The sequence below is a fragment of the Phalangium opilio genome, unplaced genomic scaffold (assembly GCF_054372755.1).
Source record: "Phalangium opilio isolate 3A_F unplaced genomic scaffold, DU_Popi_V2 ptg000089l_1, whole genome shotgun sequence".
NCBI classification, from domain to species: Eukaryota; Metazoa; Arthropoda; class Arachnida; order Opiliones; family Phalangiidae; genus Phalangium; species Phalangium opilio.
The window spans coordinates 2,935,323-2,952,031 of record NW_028324194.1 but is presented as its reverse complement, the minus strand read 5'-3'; the positions used below and the strand labels follow the sequence as shown (position 1 = coordinate 2,952,031).

The 16,709-nt window shown below is 38.3% G+C and overlaps 3 protein-coding genes across 5 annotated transcripts; all 3 read left to right on the top strand.

Moving 5' to 3' along the window:
- Positions 1–1,021: 1,021 nt before the first annotated feature.
- LOC149647003 (uncharacterized) lies at positions 1,022–3,427 on the top strand. Of its 3 annotated transcripts, none has more exons than XM_089849855.1 (3): positions 1,022–1,161; positions 1,609–1,723; positions 1,796–3,427. In XM_089849855.1, the coding sequence occupies exon 3, from the start codon at positions 2,515–2,517 to the stop codon at positions 3,253–3,255; it is 741 nt and encodes a 246-aa protein (XP_089705981.1). In that variant the 5' UTR covers positions 1,022–1,161; positions 1,609–1,723; positions 1,796–2,514; the 3' UTR covers positions 3,256–3,427. The 3 variants fall into 3 exon arrangements, with proteins under 3 accessions (XP_089705981.1, XP_089705980.1, XP_089705982.1); XM_089849854.1 differs by having other exon boundaries at positions 1,609–1,738; XM_089849856.1 differs by lacking the exon at positions 1,022–1,161 and having other exon boundaries at positions 1,500–1,738.
- Positions 3,428–8,283: 4,856 nt separating this feature from the next.
- LOC149647002 (ankyrin repeat and SOCS box protein 6-like) lies at positions 8,284–11,225 on the top strand. Its single transcript, XM_089849857.1, has 2 exons — positions 8,284–9,607; positions 10,191–11,225. The coding sequence occupies exon 2, from the start codon at positions 10,382–10,384 to the stop codon at positions 11,087–11,089; it is 708 nt and encodes a 235-aa protein (XP_089705983.1). The 5' UTR covers positions 8,284–9,607; positions 10,191–10,381; the 3' UTR covers positions 11,090–11,225.
- Positions 11,226–12,465: 1,240 nt separating this feature from the next.
- Positions 12,466–16,100, top strand: LOC149647001 (uncharacterized). Its single transcript, XM_089849848.1, has 2 exons — positions 12,466–15,080; positions 15,385–16,100. Exons 1-2 carry the CDS (start codon positions 13,349–13,351, stop codon positions 15,489–15,491), a joined length of 1,839 nt encoding a protein of 612 aa, XP_089705974.1. The 5' UTR covers positions 12,466–13,348; the 3' UTR covers positions 15,492–16,100.
- The last annotated feature ends 609 nt before the right edge of the window (positions 16,101–16,709 follow it).

Genomic DNA, 16,709 nt, shown 5'->3' with positions numbered 1-16,709 from the left:
TTTACCAGCGATTGTTCACATTTTGGGGTTCTCTAAGGGGTTTTGGAAATAAGATATTGTGAAAGTTTCAGGTGTCTAACGTTAACGCTACGGAAGTTATTCAAAGATTTGTAAAAAGTGTTCACAATTACCAGTACCAACCCTAGTTCTGCTAAAATAAAATTGAATAAAAATAAATCTGTTTCATTAACGGTTAAGACAATATCCGGAATTATAAAATCAGTTAAATGAAAGGCTAAAAAATATTATATATGCCTATAGGCCCTAGGCCTAGTTGGAAACAAAAAATTTCACTTGTACAGAAAGATTATTTTATCTCAGATAGATTATAATACCTTTGTATTGCGTGCGATATTGAAATAGCGTTCCTTTTACATTTACTGATAAAGGGAATTTTTGTGGAAAAGATTCATCGGCATTCAGGAGGTGATATCACACCCAAATTGAGTCGCATTAAATTGGTAAGTTTTTAATGGATTTAATATGATTATGAAACTGGAACCCAATTTAGTTTGTAAGCAACAACCATCTATTACCCCAAACAGTTCGGTTGTTTATTGCGCGCTGATGGACGCGCTCCTCTCATAGTTTGAATGGTAAGGTTATATTTAAAGGGGCCGTTTGGACAGTGGGACAAACGACGATCTTCGTCATGGAGCTTAACATAGCGGGTGGGTAAAAAAGGAGAGGGGGCCGGACAGCCCCTTTAAGACGAGCAATAATCTTTTAACTGTATTTCAAATAAATTCATAGTTTTCATCTAGGCCTATTTACCTTGATTTTTCTAATTACCACACAAAAATAGAGGAATTCATCGGCACAAGTGTTTCCTGAATAGTTCACATATCCTTGGCACTGTCCCATTTTATCCCCTACATCCCTTGGGCCCCAAAAAAAATTCAACGATGTAACATGGCTGCCAGAATCCTTGGAGCTTCCACTCCTTGGTTCTGGCAGGGCATATCTAGCCTCCATGTTACAAGCCACTCTCCCTTCCACACATGTGATCTAGGATAATTTAGAATTTTGTTATCAGTTCTGTTTACGATTTCTCCTAAGACGGAGCGACTCTGTTTGTACTACCAGTTCGGTACTTAGCTTACGTGTTTATCCCTATATCAGTTAACCAATAAAGTTGTTTGTTACATTTGGATTAAAACTGTAAGTTGTCTTTATTCATTTTTATGGCCCTCGGGAGAATCTCCCTATTTAATTAATTCCTATCGAGGGTTACAACCTTATTTTTAAGAAATGATTTTACAAAATGTCAAGCAGAAATCAAATCAACAATAGAAAGTACAGATTTTAATGCACTATAGTTGTTAAGTTCCAAGTTGGTAAAATTATAATGGAAACTTAATATAAGGTTAAAGGGGCTGTCCGACCCCCTCTCCTTTTTTACCCACCCGCTATGTTAAGCTCTATGAGGAAGATCGTCGTTTGTCCCACTGTCCGAACAGCCCCTTTAAGTAATTGCGAGAAGAGACGGTGGGATCCATATATGTATGCAAAAGTTACTGATGTGGAACTCGAACTTTTCCTATAATTGTAAAAAAGACGTGGATATTAAGGACCTTGGTTTATAGTTTGTACCAAATTTCTTTGCAGGATTACAAGAAATCTTTCTAACTTAACTCCTGGCGCAAATAACGAACTATACTCGTCAGCTGGGAGAACCAGTCAACAACTGGCGCTCTCACTAATGCTTGATCAAATCCAAGAAGTAAAGATCTTTCGGGTAAATGTGAGAGATGGCCTTATAATATAACTTATGACGGTGTTTCTAATTATCTAGAAAATACCAGAGGCCTGACTACGAAAAAGAGAATATTCTACTGCTGTTATCAAACTAATTAAAATCACAATATGTGGAATTCTCAATCCCGTTTAGACATACATGCTGCGTCAATTGATGGTGATTTAGATCTTGTAGAGACTGCGTTGAAAAGAAAGCAAGATCCCAACGAGAAGGACAGTTCAGGTCGGACTCCGTTGATCCACGCCTGCCGTTTTGGCCATATCGATCTTGTCAAATTGTTGATCCAAAATGGAGCTCGGATTAATGAAACGGACAGAGAAATCAGATCCTCGATAATGTACGCTGCCGACAATGGACACTTGAATGTTGTAAAATTGTTGATTGAAAATGGAGCTGATATAGAGCAAGAAGGTGAGGATAACAGGACACGGCCAATAGAAGCTTGCAGGAGAGGTGACTTGAAGGAGGTGGAGCTTATACTGTTGATAGACAAAGGAGCTCGGATTGATAAGAGAGAAACAAATGGAAACACTGCCTTACGCTATGCATAATATTATGGCCATTTGCATGTTGCAAAATGTTTGCTCGAAAAAGGTGAGACTGTTGACAAGAGGGATTTTTTTGGCATAACCCCAGCTGTAATAGATAACGGCGCCAATGTCAACGTAAGAGACGAGCATGGTAGGACGCCTTTACATTATAGTTGTTTAAAGGGACACGATGAAATAACAAAGTACTTCATAAACCGAGGCGCAATGATTAACGTATACAATATGAATCACATTTCTCCTTTGGATTTGGCTATCAGAAACCGCCACTGGAGTACTTCGGAGATTCTTTTGGACCGTGGAGCTAAATTCGGCAGTGAAATGCATAATGAAGAGCTGAGAGAAACATTATCAAAACTAAATGATCGAGTTAAAAATTTTCAAGATCAGTTGAATTCCGCTCTCAGTGAAAAAGAGGAAGCGGAGAAACAAATGGAGGAAACGATGGAAGAAATTGCGAGACTAAAGGTGCAGCATCAAAAAGATTCAGATGCACTCGAGTTCTATTTGTCCGTTCTGGAAAAACAAAGAAAACAACAAGAGGAATTGTTAATCGAGGAAAACAACACGAAGAGTAGTAAAATTACTCAACTTGAGACCGAAATTGAGGAAACGAAGAGACAACTGGATTTGGTCATGGAAGAAAAAAATAAGAAGAGTAATCAAATTTCTATCCTGGAGGAAGAATTATCTGACTTGAAAAAACAACGGAATCTGGTCGTGGAGAAAAGAAGCGGAGAGTTAGAAGAACTGCGGACAAAAGTTGCGGACCTGACAGCGAATGAGCAATTGTTCGTGTCTTTTTCGGAAGAAGTCAATGAACTTAAAAATGACCTCGAACAGATAAAAAGAGATTTGAAATCGGCTAAAACGGGCAGCACATTCAAGGATTGCACAATAAAAGTTGAGAAGGGTAGCACTTTCGCAGTTCAGAACAGCGTAGAATGAAAAATAGCTTTTGTAACCTAGACTCGAAAATAATGAACTGTACGAATTGAAAGGATAGACTTTTAATTTTTCATATCGATATTTTAAAGATACCTAGTTAATTTCCTTTTCAAAGAGACCTTAGACAATCTGAAACAGATTCGCAATCGGTCAAGGCGAGCCATATCTACAATCACAGTAATGTTATCCTTCAAATAATTTACTGTTCACAAAATTCAAATAATATAGTATGAAAATTGTCCAGGTTAGCAAGTAATGTTTTGTAAGTACGGACATTAAAATAACAGTATATTAAATCCTTAAAGCCAAAGTAAATTTTTTCTATAATAGTAATTAAAACTTTATTGAATAATTAAATTGAACCCAACCTGCCAGTGTCAATAACACGAATAAATTAAAGAGATGTACAATGTGTTATGTAGGGGTTGTACCAATATTAAGGTTATCTTCTTTCAAATAGAGCTCTACTGAGCATGCGTGAATTTCGTCGCGCTATTAGTGCACTGGTTATGGGCATCACCAATACCGTTGAATCTATCCATAGAATATACACAAGAGAGGAATAGAAGGTCGTTCCCTAAACACCTCGGGTATTTTTCATAGTTAACTTCCGGTTTGTTCCTGGGAGGAGTTATCCGAATGTCGTCTGCTTACAAACGGTTTTTTTAAGCTGATGGCTGAGCTGATCACGAAGATGTTAAACGTTGATCAGCTAAAAGGTATGTAACAAATTTATTTGATATTTTTCTTAAAATTAAACCGTTAAATTGTTTGAATGTTTTGTAGTGTATTTCCGGAAACGTTTACCTGAGGTTTGTTCAGAAATTGAACGGGAACAGGTAAATTCAAACGAGGAAATAAATAATTGGAAAATTGTTTTTGAATGTTTCTCTAAAATATGGAATACGAATCACGATACTCCGGTCGTAGATCATATATTGAAACAATTAGAGCAATTTAAAGTGCTACAGAGTACCACACACATTGTCCAAATGTGTTCAAAGAACATTTGTGCAAAGAATTTATAGAAGGGTGTTTTCTGACCTAATTTCTGTTGCACAAATTGGATTAGAAGAATTTAAAAAACATACCCATGAAATGAGGGCAAAAAAAGAAGCTTTGGGTGTGAAAGATTCTTCCTGGAAATCACGTAATGTTCAAATAAATGAAGATGTACTTCGGTATGTAGCCGGGTTTTTAGCAAGATCATTAAGAACGAAAAATTGCCCGAAGAGATTCTAGATGAAATAGAAAAACAAGGACAGAACTTATTAGATGAACATGATAAATCTGAACGATGGATAGGAATGGTCGACAGAGGAGGACTAATCAGAGTTGAAGAAGTGTTTTTCAATCTTGTCATTCGAATGAAAGTAATCTCAGACAGGCACTATTCCAAATCTTTCAGCAATATCACCAATATCAATTTAAAGGACATCGCAATAAATGAGATCCTTGAAGATCCAATGATTTTAGAAAATTGGGTAAAGATTGGTAAGATTGACACAGATAAGAAGTGGCTGAAAATTGTAGCCGATACATTTTTGAATACTCGTGGGAAAGTTCTCGTTGGTGACGTGTTGCAGCATTACCAGCATGATACAAAAGAATGTCTAAAGGCGAAAAAGTCTTTAAGAAAATCACTGCAAGAAAAATCTGAGGCTGCTTCAAAAGTGAAAGAAATTTCACAAAATATAGAATCCAACGCACACAAATACACAGGCAGCCCTTCAAGAATTACTCCTAAAAATAAAGAAAACTCCCCGCAAAAACCAAGTAAAATTGTTTTAAATAATTCTGAGTCCAAAAAGCGTAAAATAACAAGTACTGTGATAAAAGACTCAAAAACAGCGGGTACTGTGATAAAAAGCTCAAAAATAGCGGGTACTGTGATAAAAAACTCAAAAATAGCGGGTACTGTGATAAAAAACTCAAAAATAGCGGGTACTGTGATTGAAAAACCAAAAATACCAACAAGAGCCATATTAAATACTCCTTTATTTAAAAATGCAATGGTAATTGCTCCTGTGAATCAATCCAGGATAGCTACTTCTCTAAAAAAAGCAATAACTACTCCCGCAATTAGAAAAAATCCCCAAATAATTACTTATGTTTTTGAGAATGAAAAAGTATTAACTCCTCTCCTTAAAAAGGCAAAGGTTCCTACTGTTATCAAAGCACTGCCTAGTACAAACAGTGACCAAAATATTCAGTTTAATACATCTACATGTATAGAAAATAATAACTTGAATAAGGAAGATTTAAGTTTCTTAGAAAATGATCCTGACCAGGATTTATTTCTACAGTACTTATAATAAAATTTGTTTACTGATCTCATTTCTCTACTTTATTGTAATTTGGTATTTCCACCAATGGCTTCTAAAACAAATCCTCTTAATGATTCTAATTTATCAATATTTGATTGGTAAAGCCACACAGAGGGATTATTGTTTCTGCCCCCAGCTGACCTCATCCGTCCAAAGTATTGCTCTAGTGGATCCTGAGTGCTGTGTTAGCACATAGGGTGCTCCTTTATTCAAAAGAAATTTGACAATTCCAACAGTTGAGCACACTAAAACATTTTAAAATTACAAAATTAATATTTCTGTAGGTCGGCTTCACCATAGAATATACACATTGTGTATATTCTATGGTTTCACATTCATTAAATCTCCGAGTTTTTACCAGTAATTTTGAGACCATCAATTGTCTCGTGGCTAGGAAGCATCTTTGCCCGTTGTGCAGCTGTGTATTTTCCTTCTCGACAGAAGACATCCGTTTTCCATTCATCCAAATACTTTATAAAATCGTATTCGAGCCACTAAAAATCAAATCGTAGTATAGCTTTCTAGAACTTAACGGAGAAGGCTTTGAATATTTACCTCTAGTCTTTCATCATTTATTGACTTGAAAGGGGCTTTGTTCCGATTTCTCCTCTGGAATCCTTCTTTACAGTTTTTAACATTGCATATGTCGAAAAACTTGTTAAATACACGTATAAATTTAACTGTTTCAGGAAAAGTTTCTTTGCCAAAACAATTTTCGATGGCCGACGCGACAGTTTCACTGAGGACCTGTACAGCGTAGTTCACTTTCATCTTAGCATAAGAATTTAGATAAACATGGCCATAGGACAACTTTGAAACATGTTTAAATTCTCCCTTTGCACGTAGTTGATAATAATAAAGCTTTACAATTACATCCCATGATATATTTTCGTTGTTTTTCCACAATTGACGAACTTTAGAATTTTTTGAACTATTGTAAAAACAATTTCGTGTTGTTTTTATGAGATGTGGAGCATCCGAAAGAAAATATATATCTCTCTCCTCATCGTTGGCAAACAAATTAGGGACCTTGAAATAAATCTTGGAGCCATCTTCATCAATTTCGCCTGCAGCTTGAGCACACATCTTAAAGTATTTACGATTGTCTGAACAGCCATCCCCCACAATTCCAAGAATACGAAACCCGTGAATCTCTAGCTTCTCAATTGCTTCTTGCAGTATAAAATATATTTCCAAGCTACTCACTCCCGTGGATGGGAAATGAGCAAAGGGGATTTTAATATTGTTAGTTATTCCTCGCAACATAAGTTGCAAAACTTGCGTCGCTAATGGAGGAGTGTCCACACCACTGATGTCTCTTTTCATATCATTCAAGGTATTTAGGTTTTTGTTTATGTCTTTAAATCCAGTTAAAAATTCGGTATTTTTATGACAAGTCAAATCCTCTTTAACCTTCATTTCATCCAACAAAATTAAAAAGTAGCGGTTCCAATCTGGTCGCTGATGAATATTGGTGTTTTGGACCATGTCAGTGAACACTTCCTCATAAAACCCAGATTTGGATGTTACCACATGTGCCTCATCATAGAGCGTTCTTGTACTTGGTAAATATATACATCCAGATTTTCTTAACGCTTCATAAGATGAGGTAGATTTATTTTTAAGATAGCAACACCATTTTAAGAAGGTCTTATCCCACCTCATTCCATATTTTGATCGGTGCATTGCCTTCAACTGTTGTCTAAGGAATACCGCCCAAATGATCCAGTTGGCTCCATTTTTAATTTGTTTTTAAACATTTCCTTCATTGCTGAAATAGCCTCTTTTGTTTTTTCTCGATTTCGAGTCATGCTTTTATGCTTATTAATTACAAATTTTTGCTGTTTCTGTTTCTCTACTGATTTTTTGGAAATTTTTACAGATCTCAATTTTCTGAGGCATCCACGGTAACGCGCACAATGGTGACATCTTTTTCTACTTCCTTGAATTAATCTAGGACAATCTTCACTGAAAATGGTTTGGACTTTCTCAGAATAGTATCCCTTTTTATGCTTTGTTTGTTTGTTAAAATAATTAACCAAATCTGGATCTGGGTTTCCACAACAAACGTTAAACTTGTTTAATTCATTTAAAAAGGTGTAGATATCTTCATTTTTGTTCAAGATAAAGTTTGCGCAGACACTTTCAGGGTTGATTCGGTTACCAATGGATTCTACAATCATTTCCTTATTCACTGTGATTGTGCACTCCAAAATAGCTGAGCCTTTACTAAGTTTACAAAATTTCACGCGGTTTTCGAATAGTTCGCTTGAGAAACCAATTACGTTAGTTATATTTTTCAAGTTAAATTCATCTTTAGACCTTGCATTGGTTGGTTTTGATTTAATGCCCAAAGAAATGAAAGGAATGGGGTCAGGGTTTTCATAAGTCGGTCCTTGGAAACCTTCGAAGTGTCGATAACATATTTGGCTAGATTTCGTTACATCAGCTAATGACAGGTTTTCACGACCACAAGCTGAAACCCATCGTATACATTTTTCTCTTTCGGTTTTAGTACATGGGAAACGCACAAAACTATCTTGAGAAGAAAGAGGCTTCTTTTTGCTATTAGTAATTCCTTTTTTGGTGCATAGTCCATAGCAACACATATACCTTGATGAATACATTTTTAAAAGGGAAGCCTTAGAAAATAATAGAACAGAGAAATTTAATTAATTATATAATATTTAATTAATATAATTAATATAATTGTTATAATATTACATACCTATCGCATAGCCGCCTGCCTATTGCTAAGCCTAACAAAATAACATTCGTTTGTAAAGCAGACGATGCTTTTCAACCAGTTACGCTAGAAAGAATTCAGCCAATTGGGAGACACCGGAAATGGAGACTAAAAATAACCCGAGATATTGAATAATGCCTTAGGGAAGGCTAAACCTTCTATTCCTCTCTTGTGTATATTCTATGCTTGCACCAACCAATGGAGATTATTACATTCTGCAACAATAGTGCTTGGATGAGACAGTCTCATCCAAGAATAGTGTTTGCCTGTAAATTTTTGACTACACGGCCAAAAAATCGGAGGACACCCAGTGAGTGTTTTTTTTTTTTTTTTTAATTTTTGCTTGGTGCAGTTATGTAACCAGATCTAGCTTGGCGCTATTCGTGTGTATTTGTTTGTGTGCTTTTGTTTGTAGCTTGAGATACACGAAAAACATCCGTGGATAGTAACCGATTAAGGCAAGATCCGGTATCACCTTGGAGCTCGAAATGTGAAAGAATCGCGATAGAAGGTACATAGGCGCTATAGTATGAGCTTTCAGTGCTCAGTTTTTCTGACTTCCGATGGACGTAAAAAAAGGTAGTCGGGACCCTCTTTAAGAACAGATCCACTTCCGGCCCTTGGAAGTATTGAGAAAGAAGCAACAATGGCACCGTCGAAGTATTCACCCAGTTATATTACGAGAACGCTAAGATTTACGTTTAATTTGATGGGAAGCTGCATCGAAGCTGATTTATAGGATAGCGTGTATAGGCAAAATAGTTTCTTTATAGAGCGGTTTGTTGGGTTGGCGCTGGGGGATGGGGACTGCGGGAGCGCTTGCCAGAATGAGAAATTCATTTTCAGGCTTCAATAATTACTTAGCTAAAAAGTATTGTTTCAATTCGCTATGCCAAGAACTTTGATATTAATATTTTAATTTTAAAATGGGGTGTTGACAATTTTATTAAGCATTACTACATTTGCATATAGACTCTGCTGCCATTCTCAGACATAGCTTAGAGACAAAGTGAGTTACGTCTGGGTTAACCTTGACCTTGTTTATTTGGAAACTCATCTAATTGAGGAAGTTTAATCAGATTGTATTCTTTAATTATTTACTTTACTCCATCTGGGTCGATAATGAAACTGAACTTCCTTGTTGTTCTTTTAAAATAAAAAGGGAATGCACGTTTCAATCTCGGGTATCGTATATTCGACATTAAAACGAAGACTATCTTAATAATTTCTCGAAGTGATGAAAGAATTCTCGGTGGTTCTCTTCCTGGCTGCATTCACGGTAAATATAACAATTTCATCTTAAAAACTTCGTAGTAAAACCTCACGTAGAAGACGGTAAACTGAACTGAACCTAAAACACTGTGCGGGTTAGGTTGCCCTCTGACACCGAAAGAACGATCTTACGAGGACTTCTAAAATTGTGAATTAATATAGCTATGGCGTCACAATGGAGAACAAGACACGTAAAAAATTTACGAAATAGCTAGGTGTCGTTGGGGTGGTGATGGCGTGTTAGTTTTGTATGTGCGAATATAGTACCATGATTACCCTAGGGGGTATGGTAGTACAGTATTCTTGTTTTCCAACTCGCTAAGGTAATATTCGAGATTAACCAACAGTTGGGATACATTAAGTTCTTACCAGGACTAGCTAATGAAAAACTTTAATATTATCGTTAGCTATCAAGAGAAAAGGTGGTTATTTCTTCGTAAAACTCTTCTTTAACACCCCTTCGATATATTAAATAATTAAATTTTATTATTAGTGGTATCTGGGCCAAGTGGGATTAACCGTTAAGGCTTTCTTGGGGCCCTAAATAATTAAAATGAAATTGAAAGTTATAATCGAAGCTTTACTTTCAGGGTTTGTTTGTAGATGGTGCTCAATGCAATGACGTCATCGCGCCATCGCGGCGATTGAAGCGGGAGACAAAGAGAAGTTATCAGATTTATTATCGAACTGGACAGATATACACAAGTGCTTGGAAAACGTTTATGAAACACCCCTTTCAATCGCAATTCGAAGGAAGAAAATAGAATTAGCCCTATTTCTCATGGAAAAAAGAGCCGATCCGAATAAAAATTGTGGTGACTCTTATCCTCTACTGGATGCAGCGACGCATTTGGGATCCGTGACGCTGGTTAAAGCCCTTCTCGATAAAGGAGTGGAAGTTGACGAACACGCTTTGGTCACCGCCATGGACTTTGATAAGACAGAAATTTTAGAGTTATTAATACCAAAGGACTTCGACCCAAACAAACAATATGGCAGTTGCGAAACAACATTGCTTTTCTTTGCGGTCCAGCGCGGAAGAGTAAATCTAACTGAATTGTTGCTTGAAAAGGGAGCGGATATTGATCATAAAGATTGTTATAATTATACCGCCTTGAGCATATACCGTATAGAGGCTGATGATTTATCGGAAGTCCGTATTATTGAGAAATGTATGGTTATGCTAATAGATGCCGGGGCCAACGTCCACACCACAGACATTTTTGATAATGGTACCCCACTTATTCACGCCTCGAAGAATGCTGCCTTTAATGTTGTGAAGAGATTGATCGAAAAAGGCGCCGACGTTAACGCCATAGACAATAGTGGAAACACGGCGTTATCCTTCGCTATGGACAATATAAAAGAAATACCATTGGCAATTGCGAAAGAACTAAAATTGGAAGATGTGGCTAAATTTTTGTTGGAGAATGGAGCTGACGTACATGTAGGATCATCGCTGAGAGAAATCGTTAAGAGGGATTATTAGACTTATGACTTGATCAGGGCGATCATAGCGGGAGACAAAGAAACTCTCTTGGATTTGTTATCGAACGGAACAGATATTAACAGGTGCTTGGGGTCGAATATTTGCAGGCCCCTTTCAATCGTGATTGCCAAAAGGAACGAAGAGATAATTCGAATCCTCATGGAGAATGGAGCTGAAGTCAATTCCGGACCGTGCTATCTCCGCGAATCTTGTTCACCCTTGGAAGTAGCGACGCGTGAGGGTTTGATGCCAGTGGTGAAAACCCTACTCGATAAAGGAGCCGTCATAGACGTAATCGCTTTAACGACAACCTACGATTATGATCGAAAAGATATTCGACAGTTATTTTTACAAAGAGGCTTCGACACAAACAAAAGATTTGGTGATTATAACCGTACTATGTTGTTTGACGCAGCCTCTAAAGGATACGTAAATATGACCAAATTATTGCTTGAATTGGGAGTTGATATTGAACAAAGGGATTATTACGGTTACACTGCTCTAAATTGGGCTTGCCACGAAATGATGGTTAAACGGACTCTATCCAAGAAGATAGAAAAATGCGTGGAGTTACTAATAGATGGCGGGGCCAACGTCAACGCCACAAACGAGCGAGACAATATGTATTCACTTTATTACGCCACTAAAAGTAATTCCAGCCTTATAGTCAAGAAGTTAATGGAAAAAGGCGCCATTTTTGGCAACCACACTGAGTATGGCCCTAATGGTAAAGGCTAATTAATAAATTCTGTTTGATTGAATAAATGGTGGTTTTTTAATCGCATATTTGATAAGCATAAACCAAGTTGGGTGACAAGTCGCTGACTCGCTGATGTTTGTTAATGATTAATTAATGTTTTGCTAAATCGAAAATACCTTACCTCTATGGAATTGGTTGAATTCTCACAGACAGAGAGAGGTAAGTGGAAATTATGGGAAAGAGCTTCGATTTAGCAGACGCCATTAAACCAATGGCGGATGACACAGTAGCTCTCGTCTTTAAGAAAAATTTAATACTACCTATTTTATAATTATAGATATATGTTTTCGTGCATTTCAATATTACCAGTAAGCACATATGAGAAAGAGAGGCCAAATTATCCGCCACCCCCCCGCACCCATTTTAAAACCGGTACCGAGTTTCGCACATGTGCAATCAGCGCAAAAGAGAGGGAAAAATCGGAGACGTTTGTTTACGGCCAGTATTCTTAGAGCATCACGTCACCTGACGTCTGGATCCTCGGCTGTGCGCCGAGGTAGGTGCGCGTGAGAGTAACTCTCCTTCTCATACGTGCTCACTGATATCACGCAGTTATCGAACCGAATTTTGACACTATTCTATACGATAATTTTCTGATAAAGTGGAGATGGCGCCACTCATCTTAATGTAGGACTTCGTAAAACGACAATCCGTATCTAACTTCCAGTTATAAGTAATATCTAAGTAATTTAGAGATAACAACGATAAGGGATCCTGACGCATGAGAAACTTCGATTGTTCTTGGATTTAATCTGTAAAGTACATTTATCTTGCCGGAACCAAATCTAAAACGTACATAAACGGAATACGGTTCTAACTTTCAAAATTAGTTTGTTGACTAAAGACGCGAGGAAATACATATCGATTTGGAAAAACTTAAACTACTCCCTTTTCGTACCCTTTTTGAGGGTAGTTTTTAGTATGTGTTGAAAAAGAAGTAATCCAATATAGGTTTTGAGAAGATTTCAAATATGGAACCAGCGTTAATCCTGACCGGGATATGTTTTTCCATAGTATTTGCCTTTTTTCTTCATAAACTTATTGGTATGTTTGTCAGAATAAAAATAAAATAATAATAATTGGAAATAGCACCATTTTTGGTAAGTTCAATTGAAAACTATAAATTTTTCTTTAAGTAGAAAAAAGTTTAGTTCAAAGTCTAAGAAGTAGGCTATAAGTTACGTGTAATACCATAAGTTTATATGTGTTACAGTTTAGAACTGAACCGAACTAGAAGAGGTTACAGTTTAGAACTGAACCGAACTAGGCTAGAACACGTGACCACATTAAGTGGAAGCTGACGATCTTGTTAAGACGGGAGGGCACTTTTACAATGTAACTAGACTTGATAAGTTAGATAACAATAAAGAACCAAGTCGGTATTTTAATCTAAATAAAGAATGTGCTTTATAACATGGTGAAAGAGGTTCTACGGACTTTCACGCGTTTGTTTCTCAACTGTCCTTCTCTACCGGCCTCCGTATAGGCCTAACTTTGCAATGACGACTTTCAAAGGCCCGGCTCAATTTGTTCCTGGCCCTGATCCAGCCTCGGCCTGGCGAGAATATAAAGAGTGCTTCGAGATTTATGCGGTCGCCTCCAATCTCAACGCTGAACCAGTCGCACGACAACGTGCCATTTTCTTGCACATCCTGGGCACCTCCGGGTGTCGCATCTACAATACACTAACTATACAAGAAATAGATGATGCACGCACCCTACCAGTGATCTTCGCCGCTTTCGATAAGTATTATGAACCTTATAAAAACGTCACGTATCTCCGCTACGTGTTTATATGCACAAAACAAGCCAACAACCAAACTTTTGATGAATTTCTCATCGATCTCAAAACCAAGGCCCAGAACTGTGCCTTGGGGGCCCTTCTTGATGATCTCATCACACTCATGATAGTCATGGGAATCAAAAAAGAACTGACAAGAAAACGCCTTCTGTCCATTCCTCGTCTAACACTCCAAGAAGCCATACAGATCTGTCAAGCTGATGAAATTTCGAGGGTCTATGCCGGTGCTATGGCTCCCTCTCAACCTCAACCCCCAAATACACTCGACGCTCTACAACGCCGCGGCAGCTCACAACGGTTCCGTCCTTTTACTCGCTCTCAATACAGACAGCCGCCATCGTCAGCTCATTCTAACCGTTTGCCCCCTCGCAACTTACAACACAATCAGCGTGCAGGACATTCTTCACGACCACATCACTATTCACCGTTACCACAGAACTCTTCATACCCCAATCGATGTTCTCGATGCGGCACGCAACACCCGTCACGTCCTTGCCCTGCACAAACCTCGTCGTGTCTGAAATGTGGCGTCCGAGGTCACTGGGCCACCCGATGTCGCTCGTCGCATGCACTGAACACAGAAGAACCATACATACCAAACCAAGAATATGAACCTAATGACGATTCTCAACTCCATGACCCCTACTCGAACTATGAGGCTCAACCTTCCAATGGTGACTATGGGGACTCATTCACGTGTTATGATCCCACACCACACGATGAAATTCTACAGTACAGCACCTACTGCCTGACAACTCATCCTAACAATTCTGAAGAGCTACCAAAGCAATCACCGCTCACCATAGAAGCACTATCACAACAACCCGATCAAATCTATGATGAAATATACTTATTCGATGCTCCAACAATTTTTAAAGTGGATACGGGCTCCCAAGTAAACATAATTACCGAACAAATGTACAAGGCCCTTCCACAACAACCACCTATACAACCGCCATTATACACAATCACAGCTTATTCGGGTCACTCAGTCCCTATCATGGGCGTCACGAATATACCTTGCGCTTCACCCAACGCGATGTCTATATTCCCATTCTACATCACGAAGGAGAATCGCACCCCTATCCTAGGTGCGCAAGCAGCAACTCAACTGGGACTAATCATTCACCAATATCAACCACTTAGCCCGGTTTTGCCGAGATGGCAAGCCTTAAATAAACAACAGATACTGGGGATACAATCGACATCGATACTGCCACATCCAAGTCAAGTACAAGAGACTGCTAGCCCTGCAATAGAAGAGGTTTTAAAACAATACCATGAATGTTTTGATCAAATTGGCTTGCTTCCAGGCGAATACTCTATTCAACTCAAGCCGAACACCACACCATCAATCTCTGCTGCTCACCAGATACCGATAGCATACCAAGCAGCTGTCCAAACAGAACTACAGCGAATGCAAGAACAAGGTATTATTGTACCTGTTGTCGAGCCAACTGAATGGGTTCACCCTATGGTTGTGGTGCCAAAACCCACTCAAGATCCTGCTGAAATTCGTGTACGCATCTGCCTTGATCCTCGAAAACTAAACAACTCGATTAAACGACAGCCATACCCCTTACCAACCAACCAAGAAATATTTTCAAAATTAAGAGGATCACGCATTTTCACGGTTCTGGATGCAATGAGTGCTTTTTGGCAAATAAAACTCACAGAAACTAGCTCCAAATTATGTACTTTTGCAACACCTTATGGACGATTTCGTTTCACCAGGCTCCCTTGGAACAGAAATCTGTCAACATGCCATGCGTTCTTTATACCCAGTATCAGATTTCCCTGACGTTCACATCTCCACTGATGATTTTTACCTCTCCGTGTGACGTAGTCCAGGAGAGGTTCTGTAACGGCCGTGTCTGTGTGTCTGTCTGTGTGTCTGTGTGTCTGTCTGTGTGTCTGTGTGTCTGTCTGTTGTTACACTCACGTGACCGCGTTCGCAGTTTGCGTATCGGAGCAAACGTATTCCCAATTTCCGGACCGCATTGACAGTTCACAGAAATTTGGAAAATTGTATTTCTCTCCGTTGGCTACTCTATACTTGAGTTCTCCCACCACCATGTTTGGTCTTCGTCCATCCCACATGAACACCAGTCTGGTACTTTTCTGGCTTCCAACACCACCATCTTCTGTTCTTTGTCAATCCCACATTGACACCAGTCTGCACTTACACTGGCTTCTAACACCACCATCCACTTGTCTTCCGTCTATTCCACATAGACACCAATCTGTATCATTGGCTTCTACTCCATTATCATCGTTTGGTTTTAAGATATACGCGGCGATCAGCTAGGGTTACGAGAAACGTCTAGCCTCCCTAAGGTAGGATCGCTACCAGAGGTTTTCGCAATTGCGCTTTTTCCTTACTATTATAATGGAAACGAATCGTATATATACCCCAAAATTTCAAGAATGCGGGAAGAGGGGTACCCTTCACTTTAAACGTCAATATTAGCAAAGTTTGAGAAGATAATAGGTATAACTTTGTTTTAAACGATTTAACTATTATTAATGTTAATTATTGAAGATTAAAATAATTAAAAAAAATTATATTTATTTAAATATTAAAGATAAATCTCTCGTGCAAAGAGAGAGATTATCATTGCCTCCTATATCTACCAAGGCCCGTGCATGCGATATATTTCCTTCATTGCCTCCTATATCTATCAAGGCCCGTGCATTGTGATATATTTCCTTCATTGGATACTTAAGGTTATATAATCTTCTCGACACGGAGAGGTAATATTTTGGTTTTCCCAACTTGTTTGATCGCTACCACTAATGAGAAGCAACATACAGCACGACTCATAACAATTCTGGATCGTGCATTAACTTATGGCCTAAAATTCAATTCTACAAAAATGCAACTAGCCGTACCTGCAATAAAATATTTGGGCCATCACATCAATGCTTCTGGCATCACACCTGACCCCGCCAAAGTGGCAGCTATAAGTTTGCTTCCTTCACCAACAGACAAACCAGCCCTCCAAAGCCTTCTGGGGATGATAAATTATATAGCCAAATTTATACCAGATGCCAACCGC